The following is a 23,561-nucleotide window of genomic DNA, read 5'->3' as shown; positions in this document are numbered from 1 at the left end:
CCGCAGTTTGGTCAAACTCATGCGGGTAGCTTCGAGAACACTGTCCAACCATCTCGTCCTCTTCTCCTTGTGCCCTCCATCTTTCCCAACATCAGGGTCTATTCCAGGGAGTCTTCTCTTCTCATGAGGTGGCCAAAGTATTGGAGCCCCTCAGCTTCAGGATCTGTCCTTCCAGTGAGCACTCAGGGCTGATCTCCTTCAGAATGGATAGGTTTGATCTTCTTGCAGTCCATGGGACTCTCAAGAGTCTCCTCCAGCACCATAATTCAAAAGCATAAATTTTTCAGTGATCAGCCTTCTTTATGGTCCAGCTTTCACTTTCATACATCACTACCGGGAAAACCATAGCTTTAACCATACGGACCTTTGTTGACAAGATGATGTCTCTGCTTTTTAAGATGCTGTCTAGGTTTGTCATTGCTTTTCTCCCAAGAAGCAGGCGTCTTTTAATTTTGTGGCTGCTGTCACCATCTGCAGTGATCATGGAGCCCAAGAAAGTAAAATCTCTCACTGCCTCCATTTCTTCCCCTTCTATTTGCCAGGAGGTGATGGGCCCAGTGGCCCTGATCTTCGTTTTTTTGATGTTGAGCTTCAGACCATATTTTGCGCTCTCCTCTTTCACCCTCATTAAAAGGTTCTTTAATTCCTCCTCACTTTCTGCCATCAAGGTTGTGTCATCTGCATATCTGAGGTTGTTAACATTTATCCTCCGCTGTTGGAAGAAGCTACAGATACTACAGAAATCTTCATCATAACCGGCACAATGCAGGCAAAGCTGAGCAACCCCATGCATTTTTTTACTTGTAAGTAAGCCCCACTGTCTTCAGTGGAGCTTACTCGAGTGTGTAACATGCCTTAAGTCCCATTAACTTCTGTGGTAATAAATGCATCTTACAGAACTTTCAAGAGGGATATGCTTAACTCTTGCTAAATCAATGGAAATTGGAAGGGCTCCATTATGACCAGCCATTTTATTTCCACTTAAGGCAGAAGTTTTAAGTTGGCTTTCTCATGTGTTCTTTTCCATTGGCTTTGGATTCAGTAGCATCATCAGGGTAGGTCTTTGGGGGCACAAGTCCAGGGCCCCACTCAGAGGAATGAGCAGATGGATCCCCCAAATGCAGCAGGCTTCACTGCATTTGGAAGTACGTTAAATAATGTGCCTTTATGTGAAAAAATTTCCCATAAAACCACTACACCCAGAATACATGGCACTCCCTTATACTGAGTCAGACTCCTGATCTTCTTTGTCTGGTTCAGTTTCTGCAAATTTACAAGTGATCCTCAAAGGCTTCAGGTAGCTGCATTCCTAGCCCTCCTACCAATATCCTTTTTAACTGGAGATGTTGCAGACTTTGTACATGTACTGTCTCTACCACTGAGCTATGGCCCTTTCTCTAGATGTAAAACAACTGCCTCTATGGGCAGTGATTGGCCAGTAGCATGACGCCATCTTAACTACTTCAAATCTCCAGTCCAACAGGAAGGACTTATATTTCTTGTTCGTATGTTTGCTGATATCAGGCAAATTCTCCAACCAGTAGTTTGGCCACCTCTTCCTTTTTAAAAGTCAGCCAAGTATTATTGTGAAGCACAGCAGTCAGAGAAATAGAATGTCTTTTCTCACACCACTCTCTCCTTTTTCCAGGAACTATTGACAGGATCTGAGCATCTTTTATTTTTATCCCATTTTGTATTTCAGTCTTCAGCGTACAGAAAGCTCTTCAATGTTAAGATTTGTGTTTTTTCAGACAGAAATATTGTTTTCCCTTCATTTTGCTTCAGCTCTTTGCATTTCCTGACCGTATATTTGCTTTATGGGATGGAAACTTTGTGATGTGGTTTTTACAAGTCTCATTGGAAAGTCGACATCACGAAAACCATTTCCTTCACGGTTTAGGAGTTGTTTTGAATTAAAGACCTGGAAGTGAACTTCTGGAGCTACAGAGGCTCTGCTGTGCCCTGTTTGAGAACACTTAAAATCAGGGGGCAGCAAACTTTTCCAGCAGGGGGCCGGTCCACTGTCCCTCAGACCTTGTGGGGGACCAGACTATATTTTGGGGGGGGAAATATGAACGAATTCCTATGCCCCACAAATAATCCAGAGATGCATTTTAAATAAAAGGACACATTCTACTCATGTAAAAACATGCTGATTCCCGGACCGTCCGTGGGCCAGATTTAGAAGGCAATTGGGCCGGATCCTGCCCACGGGCCTTAGTTTGCCTACCCATGCTCAAGATACTGTTTACAACAAACTGGCTCCTAATCTTTTTAAGTGGTCTTTCTCTGACTTCGCATAGATGACAGCCCTATTTGCAGTCTTAGGATACTTCCAGATCAGTATTGATTATGGAATCTGAACACCTTATGCATGTTAAGTTTTTTCTTTTCTTTTTTGGTAGTGTCCACACAATATTGTTGTCATCAAAATGCCAGCTCATACTTTTTTTTTAAAATCCCCTTGCAGTGTAGGTGGGTTCCCACGAAGCAAGACAACCTTTATCGAACTAACAGAACTGGACAACAGGGGCAAAGCAACTGCTTATACACATTTCTGAAGACCTGGGCCACTCTCAGTCTCAACGTGATTGGCTGTCTAAACTCCCAAGCTGCGAATCATAGCTCAGAGTTTAAGGGCCAATGGCAGTGGCCCAAATCCTGAAATACTATGTGATTGGATATCATGTATTGAATCAGAACACAGGGGCTCATAATCCAGACTCAAGCTCAGGCAAACACAGACCCCTGAACACATAACACCTGAACATGGGGATTTAATCTAATAGGCTAGATATATGGTGACATTTCATCTAATGTTACACCCACTCACTCCTTATCTTAGCACAATCTAACCATTTGGTTTCTGGTGGTCCAAATTATATGAGTGTGTCTGTTTCCACAGATTGTTGCATGCTGAAGCCATGTTCAAATCCAACAATCTGGTTTGGAAGAGTTGGTCATTCAAGGTCTATCCCACCTTGGAGACTGTAATTGTGGCACATAAATCAGACTTAAAAGAGAGGGGGATATTGTGCAAGGCTTCTATCACTTGTGCAAGCATTAATCAGGTAAATAGCATCCTTGTGCAAGATCTCAGTACTGTATTAAAAATCCAAACAAACAAACAAATGGAGATGACTCTCCCCTCACCCAAAAACACAACCTCCATTGGTTGATTATGAGAACCAAGGCTGGTAACATTTGCTGTTGTACCCTTCCTGGTGTCACGGTCTGGTCTATGGGTGATTGAAGTCCTGGCTGAGGACATCAGGATCGGGGGCAAGATGGTGGGGGGGAGCAGGAACGAGAGTCCAGAAGCCAGGGGTCTGAGGGTCAGGAAGCAAAGAGTCATGAAATCAAGGGTTCGAGGATCAAGAAGCAAGGAGTCACAAAGTCAGGGGTCCGAGGATCAAGAAGCAAGGAGTCACAAAGTCAGGGGTCCGAGGATCAAGAAGCAAGGAGTCACAAAATCAGGGGTCCGAGGATCAAGAAGCAATGAACCAAACACAACAGGGCAGGGAACGTGTTGCTGTTGCAAAGAGCAGAAGGGAAAAACTGACCTTATATCCCTTCCTGGCTCTTGCCACCCGGCACAGTGAGTTACCAAGCAGCCTCACCTGTGCGGCCGCACCTTGCCTCTCCAGAACAAACTTAGGAAGGCCCCAGTCCTGCGAAGCCCTACTGGTCACAGGGCCTGGCTCCTGCACACACTCCTGACACCTGGCAGGGGTAGGGGACATTTTTAAAAGGTATATGGGCACAGGCACGAATACACTTGCATAGTAATCTTTCAGAAGAAGACAAATGACCAGTAACACTACCCTTTCTTGTGCTCTGAACTGATTATCTGGCTCAGTATCTTGAATGACAACTGATCTCTACACACCCCGGTATGACTTCGTCAAAGTGTCCTTGCAATAACCAGTTTTCAATATAATTTAAAATAAAATAAAATAGTGAGGGTCGCTGTAAGGACTTTGCATCTAGAGTGCTAAACTGAAAACTTTGGTTCTCATTTCTCCTGTTGAATGATTAATTGCAAAAAAAAAGGGGGGGAAGTTCCAGGTTTTTGAGCTAAGTTACACCTGTTGAGCGCAGGCCATGACCCCTAATCCCAGATGGTTTTGGTTAGCTTCACACAGTGGGCGCACTTTAAATAAACGTTAGCTTTCAAAACAATGAGATTATCGCTATAGAATAATCTCGGGTTATTGGCCAGAATTTGTGTGTCATAAGGCCCATGGAAACCCCCTAGGTTGCTCTTCCAGGTTTCATTGTCTCTAAAAAGAAGAAAGGGCCCCTTGCAATTATATCCTCTGCCAGGGATGTGTCTTTCTCTCCGAACAGTCATTTGAGCGAAAAGCAATTTTAGCAAGCCATGACACACAATTTCTTCTGTAATCAGATTGCTCAATAACATTATAAATAAGCCACTCTAAGGGTAGCTAAATGACTTTTGCCGATTCTGTCAATTTCTTCTATTTCTATTTGTTTGGAGTGGATATGTGTTTCTCTACTACATATGGAGAGTGTGTAGAGAGTGTGCATAAAAAGGAGAGGACAGGGATGTAATGTGGCCCGTGTTGTTCTTTGTCTTGCTGTGACTGAGACTTGCAAGGATTCTTAGCTCAACCTGTTGCAAACACATACCGTATTTTTCGCCCCATAAGACGCACTTTTTCCTCTCCAAAAATGAAGAGGAAATCGGGGGTGCGTCTTATGGGGCGAATGCCTGCAAGCCTCGCGCCCTCGGCAGGAGGTCCCACCGGGTGCGCGAGGCTTGGGGCGGCAGCCTGTCGCCCGAAGCACGGGGAGCCCTCGGGAGGGCTCCCCCTGCTTCGGGCGAGTGTCTGCAAGCCTCGCGCACCCGGCAGGAGGTCCCACCGGGTGCGCGAGGCTTGGGGCGGCAGCGGACTTCTAGCTTCTAGGTGCGCGCAAGCAGTCCGCTGCCGCCCCAAGCCTGGCGCACCCGGCAGGGGGTGCGCGAGGCTTGGGGCGGCAGCGGACTGCTTGCGCGCACCTAGAAGCTAGAAGTCCGCTGCCGCCCCAAGCCTCGCGCACCCGCAGGAGGTCCCACCGGGTGCGCCAGGCTTGGGGCGGCAGCGGAATGCTAGCTTCTAGGTGAGCGCAAGCAGTCCGCTGCCGCCCCAAGCCTGGCGCACCCGGCAGGGGGTGCGCGAGGCTTGGGGCGGCAGCGGACTGCTTGCGCGCACCTAGAAGCTAGCAGTCCGCTGCCGCCCCAAGCCTGGCGCACCCGCAGGAGGTCCCACCGGGTGCGCCAGGCTTGGGGCGGCAGCGGACTGCTAGCTTCTAGGTGCGCGCAAGCTCTCCGCTGCCGCCCCAAGCCTGGCGCACCCGGCAGGGGGTGCGCGAGGCTTGGGGCGGCAGCGGACTGCTTGCGCGCACCTAGAAGCTAGCAGTCCGCTGCCGCCCCAAGCCTGGCGCACCCGCAGGAGGTCCCACCGGGTGCGCCAGGCTTGGGGCGGCAGCGGACTGCTAGCTTCTAGGTGCGCGCAAGCAGTCCGCTGCCGCCCCAAGCCTGGCGCACCCGGCAGGGGGTGCGCGAGGCTTGGGGCGGCAGCGGACTGCTTGCGCGCACCTAGAAGCTAGCAGTCCGCTGCCGCCCCAAGCCTGGCGCACCCGCAGGAGGTCCCACCGGGTGCGCCAGGCTTGGGGCGGCAGCGGACTGCTAGCTTCTAGGTGCGCGCAAGCTCTCCGCTGCCGCCCCAAGCCTGGCGCAACCGGTGGGACCTCCTGCCGGGTGCGCCAGGCTTGGGGCGGCAGCGGACTGCTTGCGCGCACCTAGAAGCTAGCAGTCCGCTGCTGCCCCAAGCCTGGCGCACCCGGCAGGAGGTCCCACCGGGTGCGCCAGGCTTGGGGCGGCAGCGGACTGCTAGCTTCTAGGTGCGCACAAGCTCTCCGCTGCCGCCCCAAGCCTCGCGCAACCGGTGGGACCTCCTGCCGGGTGCGCCAGGCTTGGGGCGGCAGCGGACTGCTTGCGCGCACCTAGAAGCTTGGGGCGCACTGAGCTCAGCACGCCCCAAGCTCCTGGTATAGCGCAGCGATCCGCTAGCCCTGGGAGAGCCCCGCGGCTCTCCCAGGGCTAGCGGACTGCTTGCCGGCACGCAGAAGCTTGGGGCGCGCTGACCTCAGCTTGCCCCAAGCTTCTGGATTAGCGCAGGAGTCCGCTAGCCCTGGGAGAGGCGCCCGGCTCTCCCACGCTAGCGGAGACCTTGCCTGCACGCAGAAGCTTGGGGCGCGCTGAGCTCCGCACGCCCCAAGCTCCTGGTGTAGCGCAGCGCACCTGGGGGGGAAATAAAATTTTTTTCCTTTATTTCCCCCCCAAAAATCTAGGTGCGTCTTATGGGCCGGTGCGTCTTATGGGGCGAAAAATACGGTAGGCAGTGTGTGAATGCACATGAGTGATCTCATTGAAGACGATGGCAGTATTCTTTGCAATTGTGCAAAGGGCAAAGATATGCACAAACTGCTTGGGATAATGTTGCACATTCATGTGCCTTTTGGGTCTCCTGCATGCTTTATTCATGTGCATGTGTGACTGTGACTCATATGGAACTAGGTATGGAGGGAATTCAATTCAGTTCACATTTAAAGGCGAACCTACCCACACACATTGTTAAACAGCGCAGTGGTACCTCGGGTTAAGAACTTAATTTGTTCTGGAGGTCTGTTCTTAACCTGAAACTGTTCTTAACCTGAAGCACCACTTTAGCTAAAGGGGCCTCCTACTGCCGCCGCGCCGCCGGAGCACGATTTCTGTTCTCATCCTGAAGCAAAGTTCTTAACCCGAGGTAATATTTCTGGGTTAGAAGAGTCTGTAACCTGAAGAATATGTAACCTGAGGTACCACTGTACAGGAATTGAAACAAAGCTATCCTTTGAAATTTGCACTTCTTCAAATTTCGTAATGCAGCTCTCAAGCCAAGTAATGTATAAAAATGTGTGCACTGGGATAAAATGGGCAAAAATAAATGCATAGATGAGTGAAAATAGCATATGTTCAGGGAATTTCCTCTGCAAAAATGTGCATATTCAGCAAAAATGTACTTATTAGGAGAAATTTGCACTGAAATGCTGGCGAATGTTCATGAAGTCGTACAAAATATATATTATTATTTATTAAACATGTTAGCCGCTTCACCTCGCCCAAGGAAACTCAAAGCAACTTGCAACAAACAAAAACAAAACCCCACATTAAAAACACAGTGAGGGAATATATTAAAAACACCCCACCTACTTCCAAAAGGTTACAGATAGTTAAAGGCAAAAGGCCTGGTTTAAAGGGGAAAGTTTTTGCCTGCCACCTAAAGATATGCAATGAAGGCGCCAAGTGAGCCTCCCTTGGGAAAGCATTCCACAAATGGAGCCACCACAGAGAAGGCCCGTTCTCATGTTGCCACCCTCCGGGCCTTTCATGGAGGAGGCACACAAAGAAGGGCCTCAGATTACGATCTCAGGGTCCGGGTAGGTTCATATGGAGAGAGGCAGTCCTTGAGGTATTGTGGTCAAAACCAGCACTTTGGCCTGGGCCCAGAAACAAATTGGTAGCCAGTGCAGTCAGGCCAGATTGTTGCGATATGCTTAAGCTGTCTTGCCCCAGTGAGCAACCTGGCCATTGAATTTTGCGCCAGCTGAAGTTTCTGAACTGTCTTCAAAGGCAGCCCCATGAATAGTGTGTTGCAGTAACCTAAGCTAGAGGTTACCAAAGCATAGACAACGAAAGTGAGACTATCCCTGTAGAGATAGGAGCACAGCTGGGCCACCAGCCAAAGCTGAGGGAAGGCACTCCGAGCCACAAAGACCCCCTCAGCCTCAAACATTAGTAGTGGATCCAGAAGTATCCTCAAGCTATGGACCTGCTTCTTCAGACCAAGAGCAGGCAACCTCCCATCCATCTGGTCTAGGGAACCACCCATTGACAGGGCCTCAATCTTATCTGGATTTAGCTTCAGTTGGTTGGCTCTCATCCAGTCTGTTACCAAGGCAAGACATCTGGCCAGCACATCCACCGCCTCACCTGCAGATGAAAAGGAGAAGTAGAGCCAGGTGTCATCAGCATATTAACAGCAACGTACTCCAGATGACGCCACTCAGTGTTTTCCTGTAGATGTTGAACAGCATGGGGGATAGAATCGGACCCTGAGGAAGCTCTCATTGAAGGATACGTGGGGCTAAACAACACTCCCCAACCATCACCCTCCCCGATGTGGAAATGTGAAGAACTACATTTAAGATGTGGGGGTTAGAAACTGAGGCAAGCAAAAATTGACTAAGATGAACTGAGTCATGTTCTTTCATTTCTGCAGGTCTGCCCTGAGTAAAATCTAATTGAATACCACCAGTGCTATTTTTTCTAGAAAAAGAGGTGCCAGAACTCACCATGAACACCTTCCTTGTTCTGCCAGCATGGTGTAGTGGTTAAGAGTGGTAGTCTTGTAATCTGGTGAACTGGGTTCGCTTCCCCGCTCCTCCACATGCAGCTGCTGGGTGACCTTGGGCCAGTCACACTTCTCTGAAGTCTCTCAGCCCCACTCACCTCACAGAGTGTTTGTTGTGGGGGAGGAAGGGAAAGGAGATTGTTAGCCGCTTTGAGACTCCTTAAGGGGAGTGAAAGGTGGGATATCAAGTTCAAACTCTTCTTCTTCTTCTTCTCTTATACAGTGGTACTTTGGGTTAAGAACTTAATTCGTTCTGGAGGTCCGTTCTTAACCTGAAACTGTTCTTAACCCGAGGTACCACTTTAGCTAATGGGGCCTTCCGCTGTCGCCACATGATTTCTGTTCTCATCCTGAAGCAAAGTTCTTAACCCGAGGTACTATTTCTGGGTTAGCGGAGTCTGTAACCTGAAGCGTCTGTAACCCGAGATAGCACTGTAATGACAATGGCGCCCATCTGAGAGGTGCCATTGGAACTGAGTTCCAGAGAGTTCCAGCTGAAAAAGCCCTGAATACCACCCATAGAAGATTGTGCTGTAAGTTGCACTGAACTCAGCGAGGCTTACTCAGGAGGCGCCTCAGGATTGCACTGTAAAGCACTGAGTCTAGATGGGAACCATGCCTATATAAGAAAGTGCTGAATGTTTACTTTTCTTTTCTGTGCATAACTGTACAAAGAAGGAATCGGCTTTTTATTTCTTTACTGTTGGCTCCTTATCAGCGAGGTGAATGATAGGACTAAACAAAGCACTCCCATTGTCCTCAACCTCTGTGCTTCAAAGTGCAGGGGTGACTGAAACAGGGCCACAAACAACTTTCTGTTATAAAGGTTAGAGTATTGTGAGTTACTATTACTTTCTCTTTTTTTTCAAACAAGAGGAAGTACCTTCGGATACAATGCAGAGGTTTCCTGCTATTCTCTACAAGTTTGGCTCTGTGTGCTTTTGTAGATTTGCATGCTGTTCCTTAAAGCTGGGGACTTTGCCCCTGTCAAACTCCATCTAAGTCACCGTTAAAGTGCCTCACATAAAGAGGAACCTGCAGACGAAGGCTGAAAAGGAAGAAACTAACTCTTTTTATGATCATGTTGTGTATGTACTTTCTGACGAGTCTTTGGGTCCATATAATTTATGAAGTGGTTACTGGATAAGTGGCTCATCTGTATTGCCATAACACAATTTGTAAAGGTAAAGGGACCCCTGGCCATTAGATCCAGTCGTGACCGACTTTGGGGTAGCGGCGCTTATCTCGCTTTATTGGCCGAGGGAGCCAATAGGGGGTCATGTGGCCAGCATGACTAAGCCACTTCTGGCGAACCAGAGCAGCGCACGGAAATACCGTTTACCTTCCCGCCTGAGCGGTACCTATTTATCTACTTGCACTTTGATGTGCTTTCGAACTGCTAGGTTGGCAGGAGCAGGGACCGAGCAACGGGAGCTCACCCCGTCGCAGGGATTCGAACCGCCGACCTTCTGATCGGCAAGTCCTAGGCTCTGTGGTTTAACCCACAGCACCACTAAATCCAGGGATGCAAATGTGGAACGTTTCTCCTCTCATTACATGTCCGGGATCAGGGCTGGATTTAGGTTTGATGAGGCCCTAAGCTACTGAAGGTAACGGGGCCCTTTATATGTCCAGCTGTCCTCTGTCAACAATAAATTGTCACTGTTTTCTGTCTTGAATATATGCTATATGGTAATTTATGGACCTAATAAGTATCTAAAGCCATAATGCAGGGATCAGCAAACTTTTTCAGCAGGGGGCCGGTCCACTGTCCCTCAGACCTTGTGGGGGGCCGGACTATATTTTGAAGGGGGAAAATGAACGAATTCCTATGCCCCACAAATAACCCAGAGGTGCATTTTAAATAAAAGGACACTTTCTACTCATGTAAAAACATGCTGCTTCCCTGACCGTCCGTGGGCCAGATTTAGAAGGTGATTGGGCCGGATCTGGCCCCCGGGCCTTAGTTTGCCTACCTATGCCGTAATGGGATCAAAATAAACAAATTATGTATTACATGAAATCAATCAGTAGGCATAAGACTCATACCCTTAGTCTATGCTGCCTGATCATCAGTCTACAAGCACTCTTTAATATTAGATAACAGGTACAACAGCTTGACCTACATTCAACTGTGCTGCACTGCAGTCTGCAGCTGCGTGCTACCAGTCCATGCAACCATGCAACCAGTCCATGCAGAATGTAGGCACCCTATATATAGAAATGAGCAAACCAGTGATATTTTAGGGAGCAGGCTAGCAGGCAGGGCCCATTACTTACATCACTGGAGCCTACACAACACAAAACACTGTTGCTGTATGTAGGTTTTATTTTATTTGTTTTTTATCTTATATATTGGAAATGTACATCCAGTTGTTTTTTCCCTTTAAATTTTTTTTGGGGGCCCCAAGAGAGTGGGGCCGTAAGCTATAGCTTGTTTAGCTTATATGTAAATCCGGCACTGTTTGGGAACTAGAGATGAACAGCTTAAAGATGCATAGAGTGATAAGTCACCACTTGGTAAATGGGGTCATTGATCAATGCCCTGAGTACATGATGAGCTTTCCATTGAGTTATGTATGGGCAACAACTCACTTTCACTGCTGGACTCCTGCACTGAGGTTATAATTTCAAGGAAAACCATGCGGCACCTTAAACTTGCTAACAAACTTTATTACAGTAGAAGTTTTTATGGGGTTGGGTCCACGTCATCAGATGCATCTGATGAAATGGACTTTGTCCGCAGAAAGTTTTACCGTAAGGTATTTGTCAATCTTTAAGGAGCAGGTTTTGCTGCAATGGCTTCCTTCTCAGAATATTAAAGGGAAATAGGTGTGATATCTATAGGTAAACATGAATACTTAGTTGCAAGGGACCCAGGAGAATAGGACTTGGAACCAAATTTATCTCTAATGTTATCTCTAGATATGACAGATAGCATTATCTCAAATGTAACCTGATTTAACAGTAACTCCACATGATCAACAGGACAAGCTTACACTTGTCTACTCAAAAGTGAGCCCCGTTTTATTCAATGGGATTAAGGGCAGTTCTGCGCCAGTAATTTACGACATAATTTGCAGTGTCCCTAGACATTATTTGAAGGGGGGCAGCCACATGGTGTGCTTGTCTTGTATGCATCCCAATCTCCTTGTTGCCGCTTGTTAATGCTGATTTTCCCATACCAGGGGGTGGAAACCAAGTAGCACTGCTAAGGCCGGTATCAATACGAAAACACCAGTGGCTGTTTCAAAGCAGAGCTACTCCATTTTTTGAAGGCAGTTTGTTTCTGGCATCTTATAATGAAACCTTTCTTGGTGTGTGTGTGTAGGGTACTCTACCGCCCTGCCTCCTAAGTTCTGGTTTGGCACAGCTGGGAACATCTGTGCTATTTTACTCCCAGGAACAACCCTTGCAAAGGTACCATAGTTGTTTTTGCTTTGGTGGTGAGAGAAAGGAAATGGCAATCTTGCAGTGCATGGAATTTCTTTCTTTCTTTCTTTCTTTCTTTCTTTCTTTCTTTCTTTCTTTCTTTCTTTCTTTCTTTCTTTCTGAAAGCTGAACCTGGATTTTTTTGTTGTTGTTGATGATGTGCATGTCCCAGGGTTTTTAAAATTATATATATATAATTTAGTTTCATATCTAGCAGTTGAGTCGTTTGGGAAGCTCACAACAAAACAGATGTGGCGTCAAAAGCCCCTGGAGTGAAATGGGATGTCTCTGAAACTTCTCCTCCCTTGCTTGCAAGTGAAGACCCTTCTGCAAGCAAAGACAGACTGGCTGTGATTCTCTCAGGCTCCACCACTGCCAACCAGGGTGTGTTTGTAAAACTGAAGGCAGCAATGGGTGGGTGGGATTGTTAACTCCCTAGCTGCTAGGCTTGTTGCCCAGCAGAAGGGTTTCCCCTCTTTTCCCAACTAGTGCTGCTCAAGGTCTTGCGATACCGTTGGCCAGGCCACCTCGTCATCCTTTAACACACAGCCCCAGACTTCCCACTCAGCCTGATGAGCTGGGGAAGGGGAAAACGTCTTAAGCTGGGAACATTGATGGTATACACATTCCATGCATTTATGAGTTTGCTCAAATTCTGACCCTTAACTGAATGTAGATATTATGGAGTTCTGCCCCCCTCCAAAAAAACTTATGACAATATATTCCACTGACCCTTCATAATATCGGGCTACAGTATGACTAAAATAAAGCGGCTATCAAATTTAATAAATTGGTGTCAGGAATGAGCCAGCTCTCAGCAAATGTTTGCAGCCAACTGCAGAAAGCAGCCAGGAACAGAGGAGCTTTGATGTTAGTCAGGCAGGGGAGAGCCGGCAGGTGCAGACTTCGGCTCTTCCTGATCTTGACGGGCAGGCTGATAAGGCTGTAGCTGAGAGCAGGCTAGAACGCAGCCAAAGCTCACTGGAAGCACAAACAGGTGCTAATGAACTCAGAGACAGCCTCTCTGAACGGGAAGAGGTGGGAGCTGATCCACTAAGTCCAAAGAGTCTGTGAATGCAAGGGCTGCTAGATAGGAAGCAAAACAAGAGATGTAAGGTTTGTAAGTTCAACATCTTCTGTTGACGCCGGAAGAAGTCTTCAGAAGGGTCATCTTGAGTAATGGTGCCAGAGGCTTTGTTAGAGCTGTCCGGAGCTATCTGTTTGTTTTTGCAATAAATCCACCTTTTTTATTAGCTACACTTATTGTGTTATCAAGCTGGGAACCTGGACTCCTGACAATTCACCAGTAGTGGCCAGCAGGGCTGCCTGGGTAGGGCTGCTCTCCTGGCTTCCCAGCACCACACACTTGGCTCTGCCACTGTGGCTGCACTGTGCCAGCCCTTTTATTCAAGTTAGCACCCCTGCATAGCAGTAGGAGATCTTAATTATGTCTCAGTTTTAGTGACTGAAGATGAGCAATGGGTCTTGTGCCTGCCCTGAGATCTATAGAGGACATGTGGCATACAAATAATAATAATAATACATTGTAGATATATTTTCTATGTTAATGAAGTTTTATTCATTTATTTGCTTGCTTTGAGCTGTTATTTTCTCCCCTTAACTTTTCAGGCAGGTTAAATCTTACTGCCTGGCGGTATCACTGCGAGACATCACAACTGTAGTGACAGCCAACTGAATCCACATTCAGATGCGGAACTTTGGGATTGCCTTGAAATATTTCATAACTATGAGGGCTTTAACTGACGGTGTCCTAATTTCTCTCTTTCCCCGTTCTCCAGCTCTCCTTACAAATCACCCCTCCCTGTAGCAGCGAGCAGCATTATGAATATTCTGGACGGTGCTGCACCAAATGTGAGCCAGGTAAGCATACCTAGGACATGCTTCTTCCAGGAAATGGGGAGGGGCCCATCTCTCAGCACATGCTCTGCATGCAAAAGATCCCAGATTCAATCTGGTAAAGCTGGGGAAGACTCCTGTCCTGTCTGAAACCCCAGTGTGTGTTTGTGTGGCACTGCTAGTCAGTGTAGAATATGAGCTGCATTGACTGATGATCCGACCTAGTATTAAGGTGGCTGTTCCCCCCCTCCAAAAAAATATATGAAAAAAATGAGTATTCGTGTAAGAAAAACATGTCAGATGCTCCTTGTTTGTTTCTATTGAGGGGTGCTCTCTTTTGATACAGAATACCGACTACATTTTGATGCCTGTCCCGGAAATTTTGTTTGGGTGGAATGAAGCTGGGCTCATATACGTGTGTCAGGATTTTCCTCTTAGGTGTCCATAACTGTGCAGAAATCTCTCAGAGGAATGGTAGCACTCCCTCCCTTGCCAAAATAGGGAGCAGGGAGAGAAAGGAAGCAGAGGGGATTGTAATATACAGAAAAGGTGATGGGGAAAGGGGATGTTGAAAGCTGAGCAATAGGAGAGGAGGGAGGTGGGTTGTGATGTGAAAGGAATGGAGGGATGGAGAAAGAAAGAGGTGAAGAGATGGAGCCGAGTTCCCCACAGTCCCACCAAGATGGCCACCTGTTCACACAAAATGCCCCTCCTAGTGCTTTTAGTTTTGAGGTTTATGTGGCATGCAAGAAAACTTTGGAAAGTGCCAGTTTCTTTGTTGTTGTTGTTTATTGTTTGTTTGTTTGTTTGTTTGTTTGTTTGTTTGTTTTTATACTGCCCTATACTCGCAGGGTGGTTCACAGGAAATGACAGGCCTAAGTCCCCACAGCTAACCAGGTCTTTCCGTTTTGTAAAACCATCATCTTGATTTGCGCTAAGCTTAGTGGAATGTTCTTGAACATCAGAGACCAGGGCCAAAAATTTCAGCCACAAGTTGCAACTTGATATCTGGGAGTTGAAATTAACTGGTTGAACAGTAGAGATTGGTCCATTATTGGATTGGCAATCGAATCATACTTCAACACTGGCAATGCGTTAGCTAGTATTCTCTGCCACACTGAGGACTGCAGGCTAGATTGGAGAGAATAGGACAGGCACATGCAGTTTTGTCCTCTGGCACCATGCCAGGACTCTCGTTCCCCCAGCATCTGTTGCCTGAGCTAGCTGCTGCTGTCTACCTAATGGCAGGGCTGGCCCAGTAGCCCGGACATCAAAACAGAGCCCAAGAGTCAACAATATATGTCAGTTTACATTATCAAGTGCTATTTTTAAATAACATCCTGATGAGTATGGATTTTTTAAAGAGATTGTTGAATTGATTCTATTGTTTTTAGAGCTTGTGTTTCTGTTTTTACTTTGTTTTTGTTTTTTTAAATCAAACACAGCTTGGATGACTTATCACTGGGAAGCGGTCTATGAATTTGTATAATAATAGAATCCACAAAGCCAGTAAGCTTCAGAAGTGACAGGCAAAAATTTGCTTCTGTGGAAACGGCTCCCTGTGGATCGTGCAGAATCCACTTGTGCGTGTTGACCACTCATGATTGACCCCATTCTGTCAAATTGCTGATCCAGATCCAGAAGGTTCTACCTGGGTCACCATGGCTGTAGAACTTACCGTATTTTTCGCTTATAAGATGCAATTTTCCCCTCCTAAAAAGTAAGGGGAAATGTGTGTGCGTCTTATGGAGCGAAAGCTGGCTTCAGCGAAAGCAAGGCAAAGCCTCCGGAGGCTTCGCGTTGCTTTCACTGAAGCCTAGAGAGTGAGAGGGGTCGGTGCGCACTGATCCCTCTTGCTCTCCTGGCTTCACTTCGCTGGAGAGGCGCTGCGCAGCTTTCCCTCTCTGCGCAGCGCCCCTTCAGTGAAGCGGGAGGAGAAATGGAAGGGGCTCCGCTTCTCCTGACGCTTCCCTGAGGGGGGCGCTGCGCAGAGAGGGAGATAATATTTTTTTTCTTGTTCTCCTCCTCTAAAACTAGGTGCGTCTAATGGTTGGGTGTGTCTTATAGAGCGAGTAGTTGTCCTTTCAAAATAGATCTGACAGCCCTCATTCCAGTATTTTGATGAGCAATAACTTAACTGGGAAGAGGAAAATAATTCTCACACCAGAGTTAAAAGCCTTTGTTAGTGCTAGCTTGTCAGCACTGCAGAACCTGAGGTGTAACCAGTCTTTTCTCCTGCCCTGTTAAGGAAAGTACATGTCTGCCAAATGCACTCGCACTTCAGAGACCATATGCCAGCCCTGTGGTCCAAATGAGTACACGGACATCTGGAATGAAGAAGAAAAGTGCTCGCTTCATAAAATATGTGACCAAGGTAAGGGAAACTAGCTAAGGCATTGCTGTGCCTCTGATCTGAGTCCTTGACTTGCGTTATCATATTAGTAGGAGAAGAATACTAGATTGTTAACTGTAGGTGCTACTTACCTTGCCATACAGTTAACTGAATTGTAACTAGATTGTAAACTGAAAGGCCCATAGTTCAGTGGTAGAGCATGCACTTTGCATGCATAAGGTTCTAGGTTCGATCTCTGCAATCTCTAAGTAGGACTGGGAATGTCCCCAACCTGAAACCCAGGAGAGCTGCTGCCAATCCGTGTTTTCAATACTGAACTGGTTGGTGCTATGGTCTGACTTAGCATAAGGCAACTTCCTACTTCCCTAAGATTAATGAGCACCAGTGATACTGAGAAGAAGGAAGGGAGCCCAGCCAGGAAGGGGCCCTGGTGAGGGCACCTTTCCCCAAGGACCACCAACTCAGCTGGTTCTGCGCATGTCCTGAAAAGAGACCCAAAGCTTGTAGAGACGACTCACCTTGTTTACTTACCGTATTGGCCTGAATATAATCTGCACCTGAATATAAGCCACACCTTTAAAATTCAGCAGGCACTCACACCCATTCCGTTTTACTGTATGTCTGATTCAGCAGCGATATCGTAAAAGCCCATTTTTGTAAGGTTGCGAATTTAAGCCGCACTTTAACTTTTCACAGTCGGAATTTGGGGGGGGGGGAGTGAGGCTTATGTTCAGGCCAATATGGTATATGTGGTGCTTAACCATGTAGGCCCTTTAAAATCTATGAGGGAACTGACTTTTGGAAGGGTAGAGGGAGACGAGAGAGAGAGAGAGAGAGAGAGAGAGAGAGAGAGAGAGAGAGCAAGATAATGTGTGTGTGTGTGTGTGTGTGTGTGTGTGTGTGTGTGTGGAGAAGGGATGCAAACACCCCTTTAAACCTGCTCGTGAAACTTAATTGGCAACCACCACAGTCTCCCACAGCAGGCTGAGAGATGGCGTGCCAAACTGGGACTTGGACTCTGGGGGGACTTCCCTTATGCAACCGACCATGAACAAACTGTGTTCTGCTAAACTCCCACAACCATCCTTCTGATTATCCACACACCCCACCCCGCACTAACTCCCCTCCCCTGACATTTGTACTTCTTTCCCTGAATTTTCCTCCTCTGCTGATTCAGAGTTTGGGGTTTTCCCTGCTCCTTACTCACGGGCACAACAGGCAGTTGTACCCTTTCTGCGTCCCACCAGGAGTCACAAGGGAGTGTGATTTGCAGTCCGGCGAAAGCCACTCTTGCCAACCAGGAAGGGGTTCTCGGGGTCGAGGTCAGGCTAAGGGCTCCGAAGGAAGCTGTGAAGGCACGGCTTTAACCTCCATCTGCTTCCCCACTTTGTTCTGTTCGAAGGAAGAGCTTTGATAGAAGTGAACCCAGGAAACAGCACGAACCAGCGGCAGTGTGCCTGCATAGCAGGCTACCACTGGAATGAAGACTGCGACTGCTGCCGGCGGAACAAGAAATGTCCCCCTGGCTCTGGAGTCAAGCATCTCAGTAAGATTTCTGATTTCGCTGAGCCAGCCTGGGAACTTTTGGTCCAGTTTGTGCACGGAGCCTTTTGCAAATGCCAGTGGCCTGTTTTAGATGCTCACTGGGCTAGTGATCCACTTGATCCCCTCCCAGCTTCAGGTGACACGTGGGAAAGCACTCCAAGAGGAGGCCTGAATTGCTCACATCATCTCTCCTCCTCATTTTTTAAAAAGTATAAATCAATTCGCTACACAGTGGGATCTTGGGTTAAGAACTTAATTTGTTCCAGAGGTCCGTTCTTAACCTGAACTGTTCTTAACCTGAAGCACCACTTTAGCTAATGGGGCCTCCTGCTGCACCGCCGGAGCACGATTTCTGTTCTCATCCTGAAGCAAAGTTCTTAACCCGAGGTATTATTTCTGGGTTAGCGGAGTCTGTAACCTGAAGCGTATGTAACCTGAAGCGTATGTAACCCGAGGTACCACTGTATGGGGAGGCACCTGTCTCATACTTTACACCATGTCAAGAGTGTGGCATAAGGTTACCAGATTTTTTTCAATGAATCCGGGGACACTTTTCATCTTCAATGGATTTTGTATGGGGACTGATTCGTAAATCCGGGGACTGTCCCCAGGAAACGGGGACGTCTGGTAACCTTAGAGTGGCACCTCTGTCTCGAGGGCTAAATATGGCCTACCGGCCCATTTCCACCAAACCACGCTTGCCCTCCTTTCCACTGATACCACATGTCATTTAATGTGTGGGGCAGATAGAGGTCTGCTTTCCTACAGAGCATGAATCCTTGTAGAGAGAAATATTGAACCTCCTCCTGTCCATCAGTGGATGCGTGGGGAGTTCAGTCCTGCTTGGTTCAGGGGCAGCACTAGAGAATTTCCCACAGGGAAGCTGCCTCACACACCCAAACTCTGCAGAAAGCAGGAACGGGCAGCACCACCCCTGCCCATCAGCTGGTGTGTGAGGAAGTAAATCCTCTTTGATTTGGGGGTGTGTTTGGCATGTGATGGGATGCGGGTGGTGCTGTGGGTTAAACCACAGAGCCTAGGGCTTGCCGATCAGAAGATTGGCAGTTCAAATCCCCGCGGTGGGGTGAGTTCCCATTGCTCAGTCCCTGCTCCTGCCCACCTAGCAGTTCGAAAGCACACAGTGCAAGTAGATAAGTAGATAAATAGGTACCGCTCCGGCGGGAAGGTAAACGGTGTTTCCGTGCACTGCTCTGGTTCGTCAGAAGCAGCTTAGTCATGCTGGCCACATGACCCGGAAGCTGTACGCTGGGTCCCTTAGCCAATAAAGCGAGATGAGCGCCACAAGCCCAGAGTCATCCGCGACTGGACCTAATGGTGGCTTTACCTTTGGCATGAGATAAATAACAGGTAGTCCTGCCCACCCATCAAATTTGGTGCAGGATTTAACTATCTGGGCCACCAGGCAAAAACGTCGCTCTGTTATGTGTATTGTGGATAGGGTTTGTGTGTTTCCATACACACATATGTGAATGCTTCAAAGCCTTCAAAATCCACTGTGTTTGTCTATCATAGCTGCAATCCCATGTTGAAGCATGCAAGTACAGCAAATCCTGTTGTGCAGAACCAGAGGTTTCGCTGCAACTTCTGTTTCAGGTCCTGCTACCACGGAAGGGCACAGCTTGGCTTTTATTTATATTTTCTAAAAGTTGGTTTGCTTCTGCAGCATGTGGGAAGCAGCCCACTGTCCCACAGCCTTTTCGTCAATGGTTTTCATCGTTGGCTTGCACCAAATGCCTGCTCCTATGATTTGCAAAATAGGATTGTTAGCAACAGGTCTTCATGTATGAAGTGATGCTCTATTCTCGGTGCTTTTACTGGTTATGTTTCCCACAGTACAACAAAATAAGGACACAGTGTGCATGCCGTGCCCAAGAGGAACCTTCTCTAACGTCTCTTCCGCGACTGATGCATGCAAAACGTGGACCAAGTAAGTGCCACGAATCTATAGCAGTAAAATAATAGTAAAAAAATCAATAAAAAATATCAAATATCTCATGAAGTGAGCATGAGACTCACAATTTCTTCTTTTCCATTCTTTTATTTATATTTTATGCATAAATTTACATTTTATGCATTCTTATTTTTTATTTTGGCAAAGTAATAATCATAAATAAATAAGAATAAAAATGTGCACCCCACACCCGAGACCATTTCATTGTAACTATCCAACCTCCCAAAATTTCAACACCTCTTGCGATGGTCTGACCCCTTTCCATTTTAACAGTATAAATTCTACAAGCACCCTCCATATCTCCTCAAAACCATTCCTCCTGCATATTCCCCATCTTACCTTAGTGGCACATGTTAATTTATCATTAATAGCTATATCCCACACCTCTTTATACCATTCTTCCATTTTATATTCTGCTTGGCCCTTCCACTTCCTAGCGATAATAATTTGTGCAGCTGTCAATAAATTTGTGAGCAAGCCCTTCGTAGCCTGCAAACCTTCCATCCTATCATAAATTGGTAATAATTCTACCTCTGGAGTTTTGGTCTGCTTTAACCCAGTGATTTCTGTTATCTCCTTAAACACCCTTTGCCCCCCCCCCCCAAATTGTACATATTTACACCCCCGCCCCACCAGATGTGAACATAATTCCCTGTTTCCTGACATCCTCTCCAATCATAATTTCAGGGTCGTGGTTTCAAGCCTTACATTGGCCAAAAGATTCCTGCATTGCAGAGGGTTGGAATAGATTACCCCCTCGGTCTCTTCCAAGTCTGCAGTTCTATGATTCTCTGTTTCTGTTTACCCTAGATGTATATTACAGGGGTTAATATATTCCTTCCTTCCTTTCCTTAGCTGCACAGCTCTAGGAACTGAGGAAAAAATTCCTGGGAACAGACTGGCTGACGTCGTTTGTAAGAAGCAACTGAAGCAGCCGCAAGATGGTAAATGCAAAAATATACAGTTGCTTGGCACCCCAAACTCCAAGAAGTTGTAAGATGCTGGGGGGCTTCAGGCACTTAACCAGGTTTCGTGTTTCTTCAGAATAAGGGCCAGGGAGACTGTGGTGTCTTTACGATGAACCACTTCCTTTGTTACCTTAATGGCCCAAATTTAGAGGGCCATTACCTCACCAGCAAGCTAGCTTGGCTATTCCAGGAATTGAATCTGTGTTGGATCAAGGAATTAGAAGGGGGCTCAGGCATACAAAAAAGCTCATAACAAGACCAACAATGATGGGACCACAAAGGGTTGAAATTGTTTAAAGAAAAGTTGTGTATTATTTGTAGGACTTAAGTTGACATTCATTTTGGCTTAAGTGGGAGCAGGCTTAAGTTCCTCAGACCCTGAGGGCTTTATCAAATGTTATCCTCAACAAGATTTTCACAACATGAAAATTGATGGGCCAAAGGCTAATCTCATTGGTTAATATTTTATTTTCCAAATATAATTAAACAAGATTCGTGCAAGAGTGAATTTATCCAGGATTAAAATTTGCTTAAGGGACGCGGGTGGCGCTGTGGTTTAAACCACAGAGCCTAGGGCTTGCTGATCGGAAGGTCGGTAGTTCGAATCCCTGCGACGGGGTGAGCTCCCATTGCTCGGTCCCTGCTCCTGCCAACCTAGCAGTTCAAAAACACACAGTGCAAGTAGATAAATAGGTACCACTCTGGCGGGAAGGTAAATGGTGTTTCCGTGCGCTGCTCTGGTTCGCCAGAAGCTTAGTCAGAAGCTGTATGCCAGCTCCCTCAGCCAGTAAAGTGAGATGAGCGCCGCAACCCCAGAGTTGTCTGCAACTGGGTCCCTTTACCTTTACCTAAAATTTGCTTTGCACAGACCCTAAACAGTAACTGCAATTTTCAACTGTGCTCTGTGCACTTTCCAGTGAAGTTTCCAATATGACAACCAGTGTCCTTATTCACATGTAATGCTATGCCAAATCATAGCTAAATGTAAAGATGCATTATTATTATTATTATTATTATTATTATTATTATTATTATTATTATTATTTCATTTCTATACTGCTTTATATTTTTAAGAAAAAACCTCAAAGTAGTTTACAACACATTAAGACATCAAAGAAAACAATTCCGAATAAAGCATTACTGAAGAAAGTCTTATATAAAGTATACATTCAAAACAACATAATTAACAGGAAACTAAAATATTATCTTTTAAGATTTCAGAATAAAACATTGCAAACGAGGTCAACTACGGAATGCACATTTAACACTGCAAAGTTACCCAAAAAAATGATCTAAAACATTTCAAAACAAAACATTACTAAAGGAAGTCAGATATAAAATGCACATTTTAAACAGCATGGTAAGCAAGAGAATAAAATGTTATCATAAGCATAGAACATTTCTGCTGCTGTCGCTGCCAATGGTGGTTCATGGAAGGCAGTGGCTGTGGAAGCTCAGGCTCAATGTCCTGGATCTGCAGAAAGAAACAGCCAAGGCATTTGGCTCTTTAGCAACCTCAGCTTTTGTAGCTGGAGTCAGTTCCCTTGTTTAGGGAAGCTTTTAATGTTTGATGCATTACTGTATTTTAATATTTTGTTGGAAGCCGCCCAGAGTGGCTGGGGAAGCACAGTCAGATGAGCAGGGTATAAATAAATTATTATTATTATTATTATTATTATTATTATTATTATTATTATTATTATTGTCAGGGCCCTACCCTCCCAGGCCAGATGGGAAAAGACAAGCAGGACAGGGATCAGGTCTTTCCGTAGGCCCCAAAGGGCTCTTCAGAGAGAGTTCCATCCCTGACTCCCAACTAGTTTCCCATCATTCTTCTAGTAAGACGCTTTTAAGGGATGGAAATTCATCATCATTGTTAGGTGTGCCGGTGTGGTTGCTCGAGAGCGAACAGGCAAGACCCCCACTGGTCTTTTCAAGGCTTTATTATCTGTGCAAAACATTCACAGTGCAGAACGTCTCAATTCCATGTCTGCCCAGTCGCTAGCAGAATCTGGGAGTGGGCAGTCCTTAAACTTTCCCCAGCAGAGCAGTCTTTTGACCCCCATCCCACGCCTCCCCTCTCTGTGCATAAACCGACTGTGCAGAAAGGGCGTGGGCAAAGGGGGACCTGCCTCCCCCCCCCCCGCTTTGCTCAGGCTCGGTGTTGCGGCTCTCTCTTGCATCTTCCGAGCCCTGCATCCCTTCCCCACTGGAGGTGTGGCTTCCCTCCTCTCCGGAGGAAGAGCTACTTTGCACGATCTTCGGAGGCTTCCTGTAACACAACTGCTCTTCCACCCCTAGCCTCTGAGCTGATGGCAGTTCCCTGACAATCATCATCATCATTGCACTATTTATACCCCGCCCATTTGGCTAGGTTGTTCCAGCTCCTCTGGCCAGCTTCCAGCACATATGAAAACATATTATGACATCAACCGTTTAAAACATGGATTACGGCTGCTGTAGAAATCATGACTACTTTGCTCTCCCCTTGGTACTGCTGCTGTGCTACCCAGAGCTCAGCTATGGTTTGGCTTAGCATTGCATCTTAATCAAGGCTCCAGACAAACCACAAGCCATAGCCAATGCTATTTCTTGGTTTACCACTCAGGCTTTCTCTTGGGGAGACAAACCATGAATCTGGGGTCAAACATAAGACAAAGCCAAACCATGGTTTAGCTGTGGGCAGCACAGCAGCAGCAGGAATGGCGGGATGAAAGCAACTGCAATTCCAAGTACAGTGGTACCTCGGGTTAAGTACTTAATTCGTTCCAGAGGTCCGTTCTTAACCTGAAACTGTTCTTAACCTGAAGCACCACTTTAGCTAATGGGGCTTCCCACTGCCGCTGCGCCGCCGAAGCACAATTTCTGTTCTCATCCTGAAGCAAAGTTATTAACCCGAGGTACTATTTCTGGGTTAGTGGAGTCTGTAACCTGAAGCGTATGTAACCCGAGGTACCACTGTACCTGCATGC

General features: G+C 46.7%; 1 protein-coding gene across 1 annotated transcript in view; it reads left to right on the top strand.

Moving 5' to 3' along the window:
- The window catches only part of TNFRSF11A (TNF receptor superfamily member 11a), a 46,103-nt gene that overhangs the window by 5,742 nt on the left and 16,800 nt on the right, over positions 1-23,561 (top strand). Inside the window, exons 2-6 of the mRNA XM_083519355.1 lie at positions 13,694-13,775; positions 16,000-16,125; positions 17,507-17,650; positions 19,504-19,597; positions 20,477-20,565. Coding sequence (XP_083375481.1) covers positions 13,694-13,775; positions 16,000-16,125; positions 17,507-17,650; positions 19,504-19,597; positions 20,477-20,565 — 535 coding nt within the window. The remainder of the gene's footprint in view (positions 1-13,693; positions 13,776-15,999; positions 16,126-17,506; positions 17,651-19,503; positions 19,598-20,476; positions 20,566-23,561) is intronic.

The sequence above is a fragment of the Podarcis liolepis genome, assembly GCF_965112155.1.
Source record: "Podarcis liolepis genome assembly, chromosome: 8".
In the NCBI taxonomy this organism is placed as follows: Eukaryota; Metazoa; Chordata; class Lepidosauria; order Squamata; family Lacertidae; genus Podarcis; species Podarcis liolepis.
The sequence above is the reverse complement of the archived record's forward strand: the minus strand, read 5'-3'. Positions and strand labels throughout refer to the sequence as shown.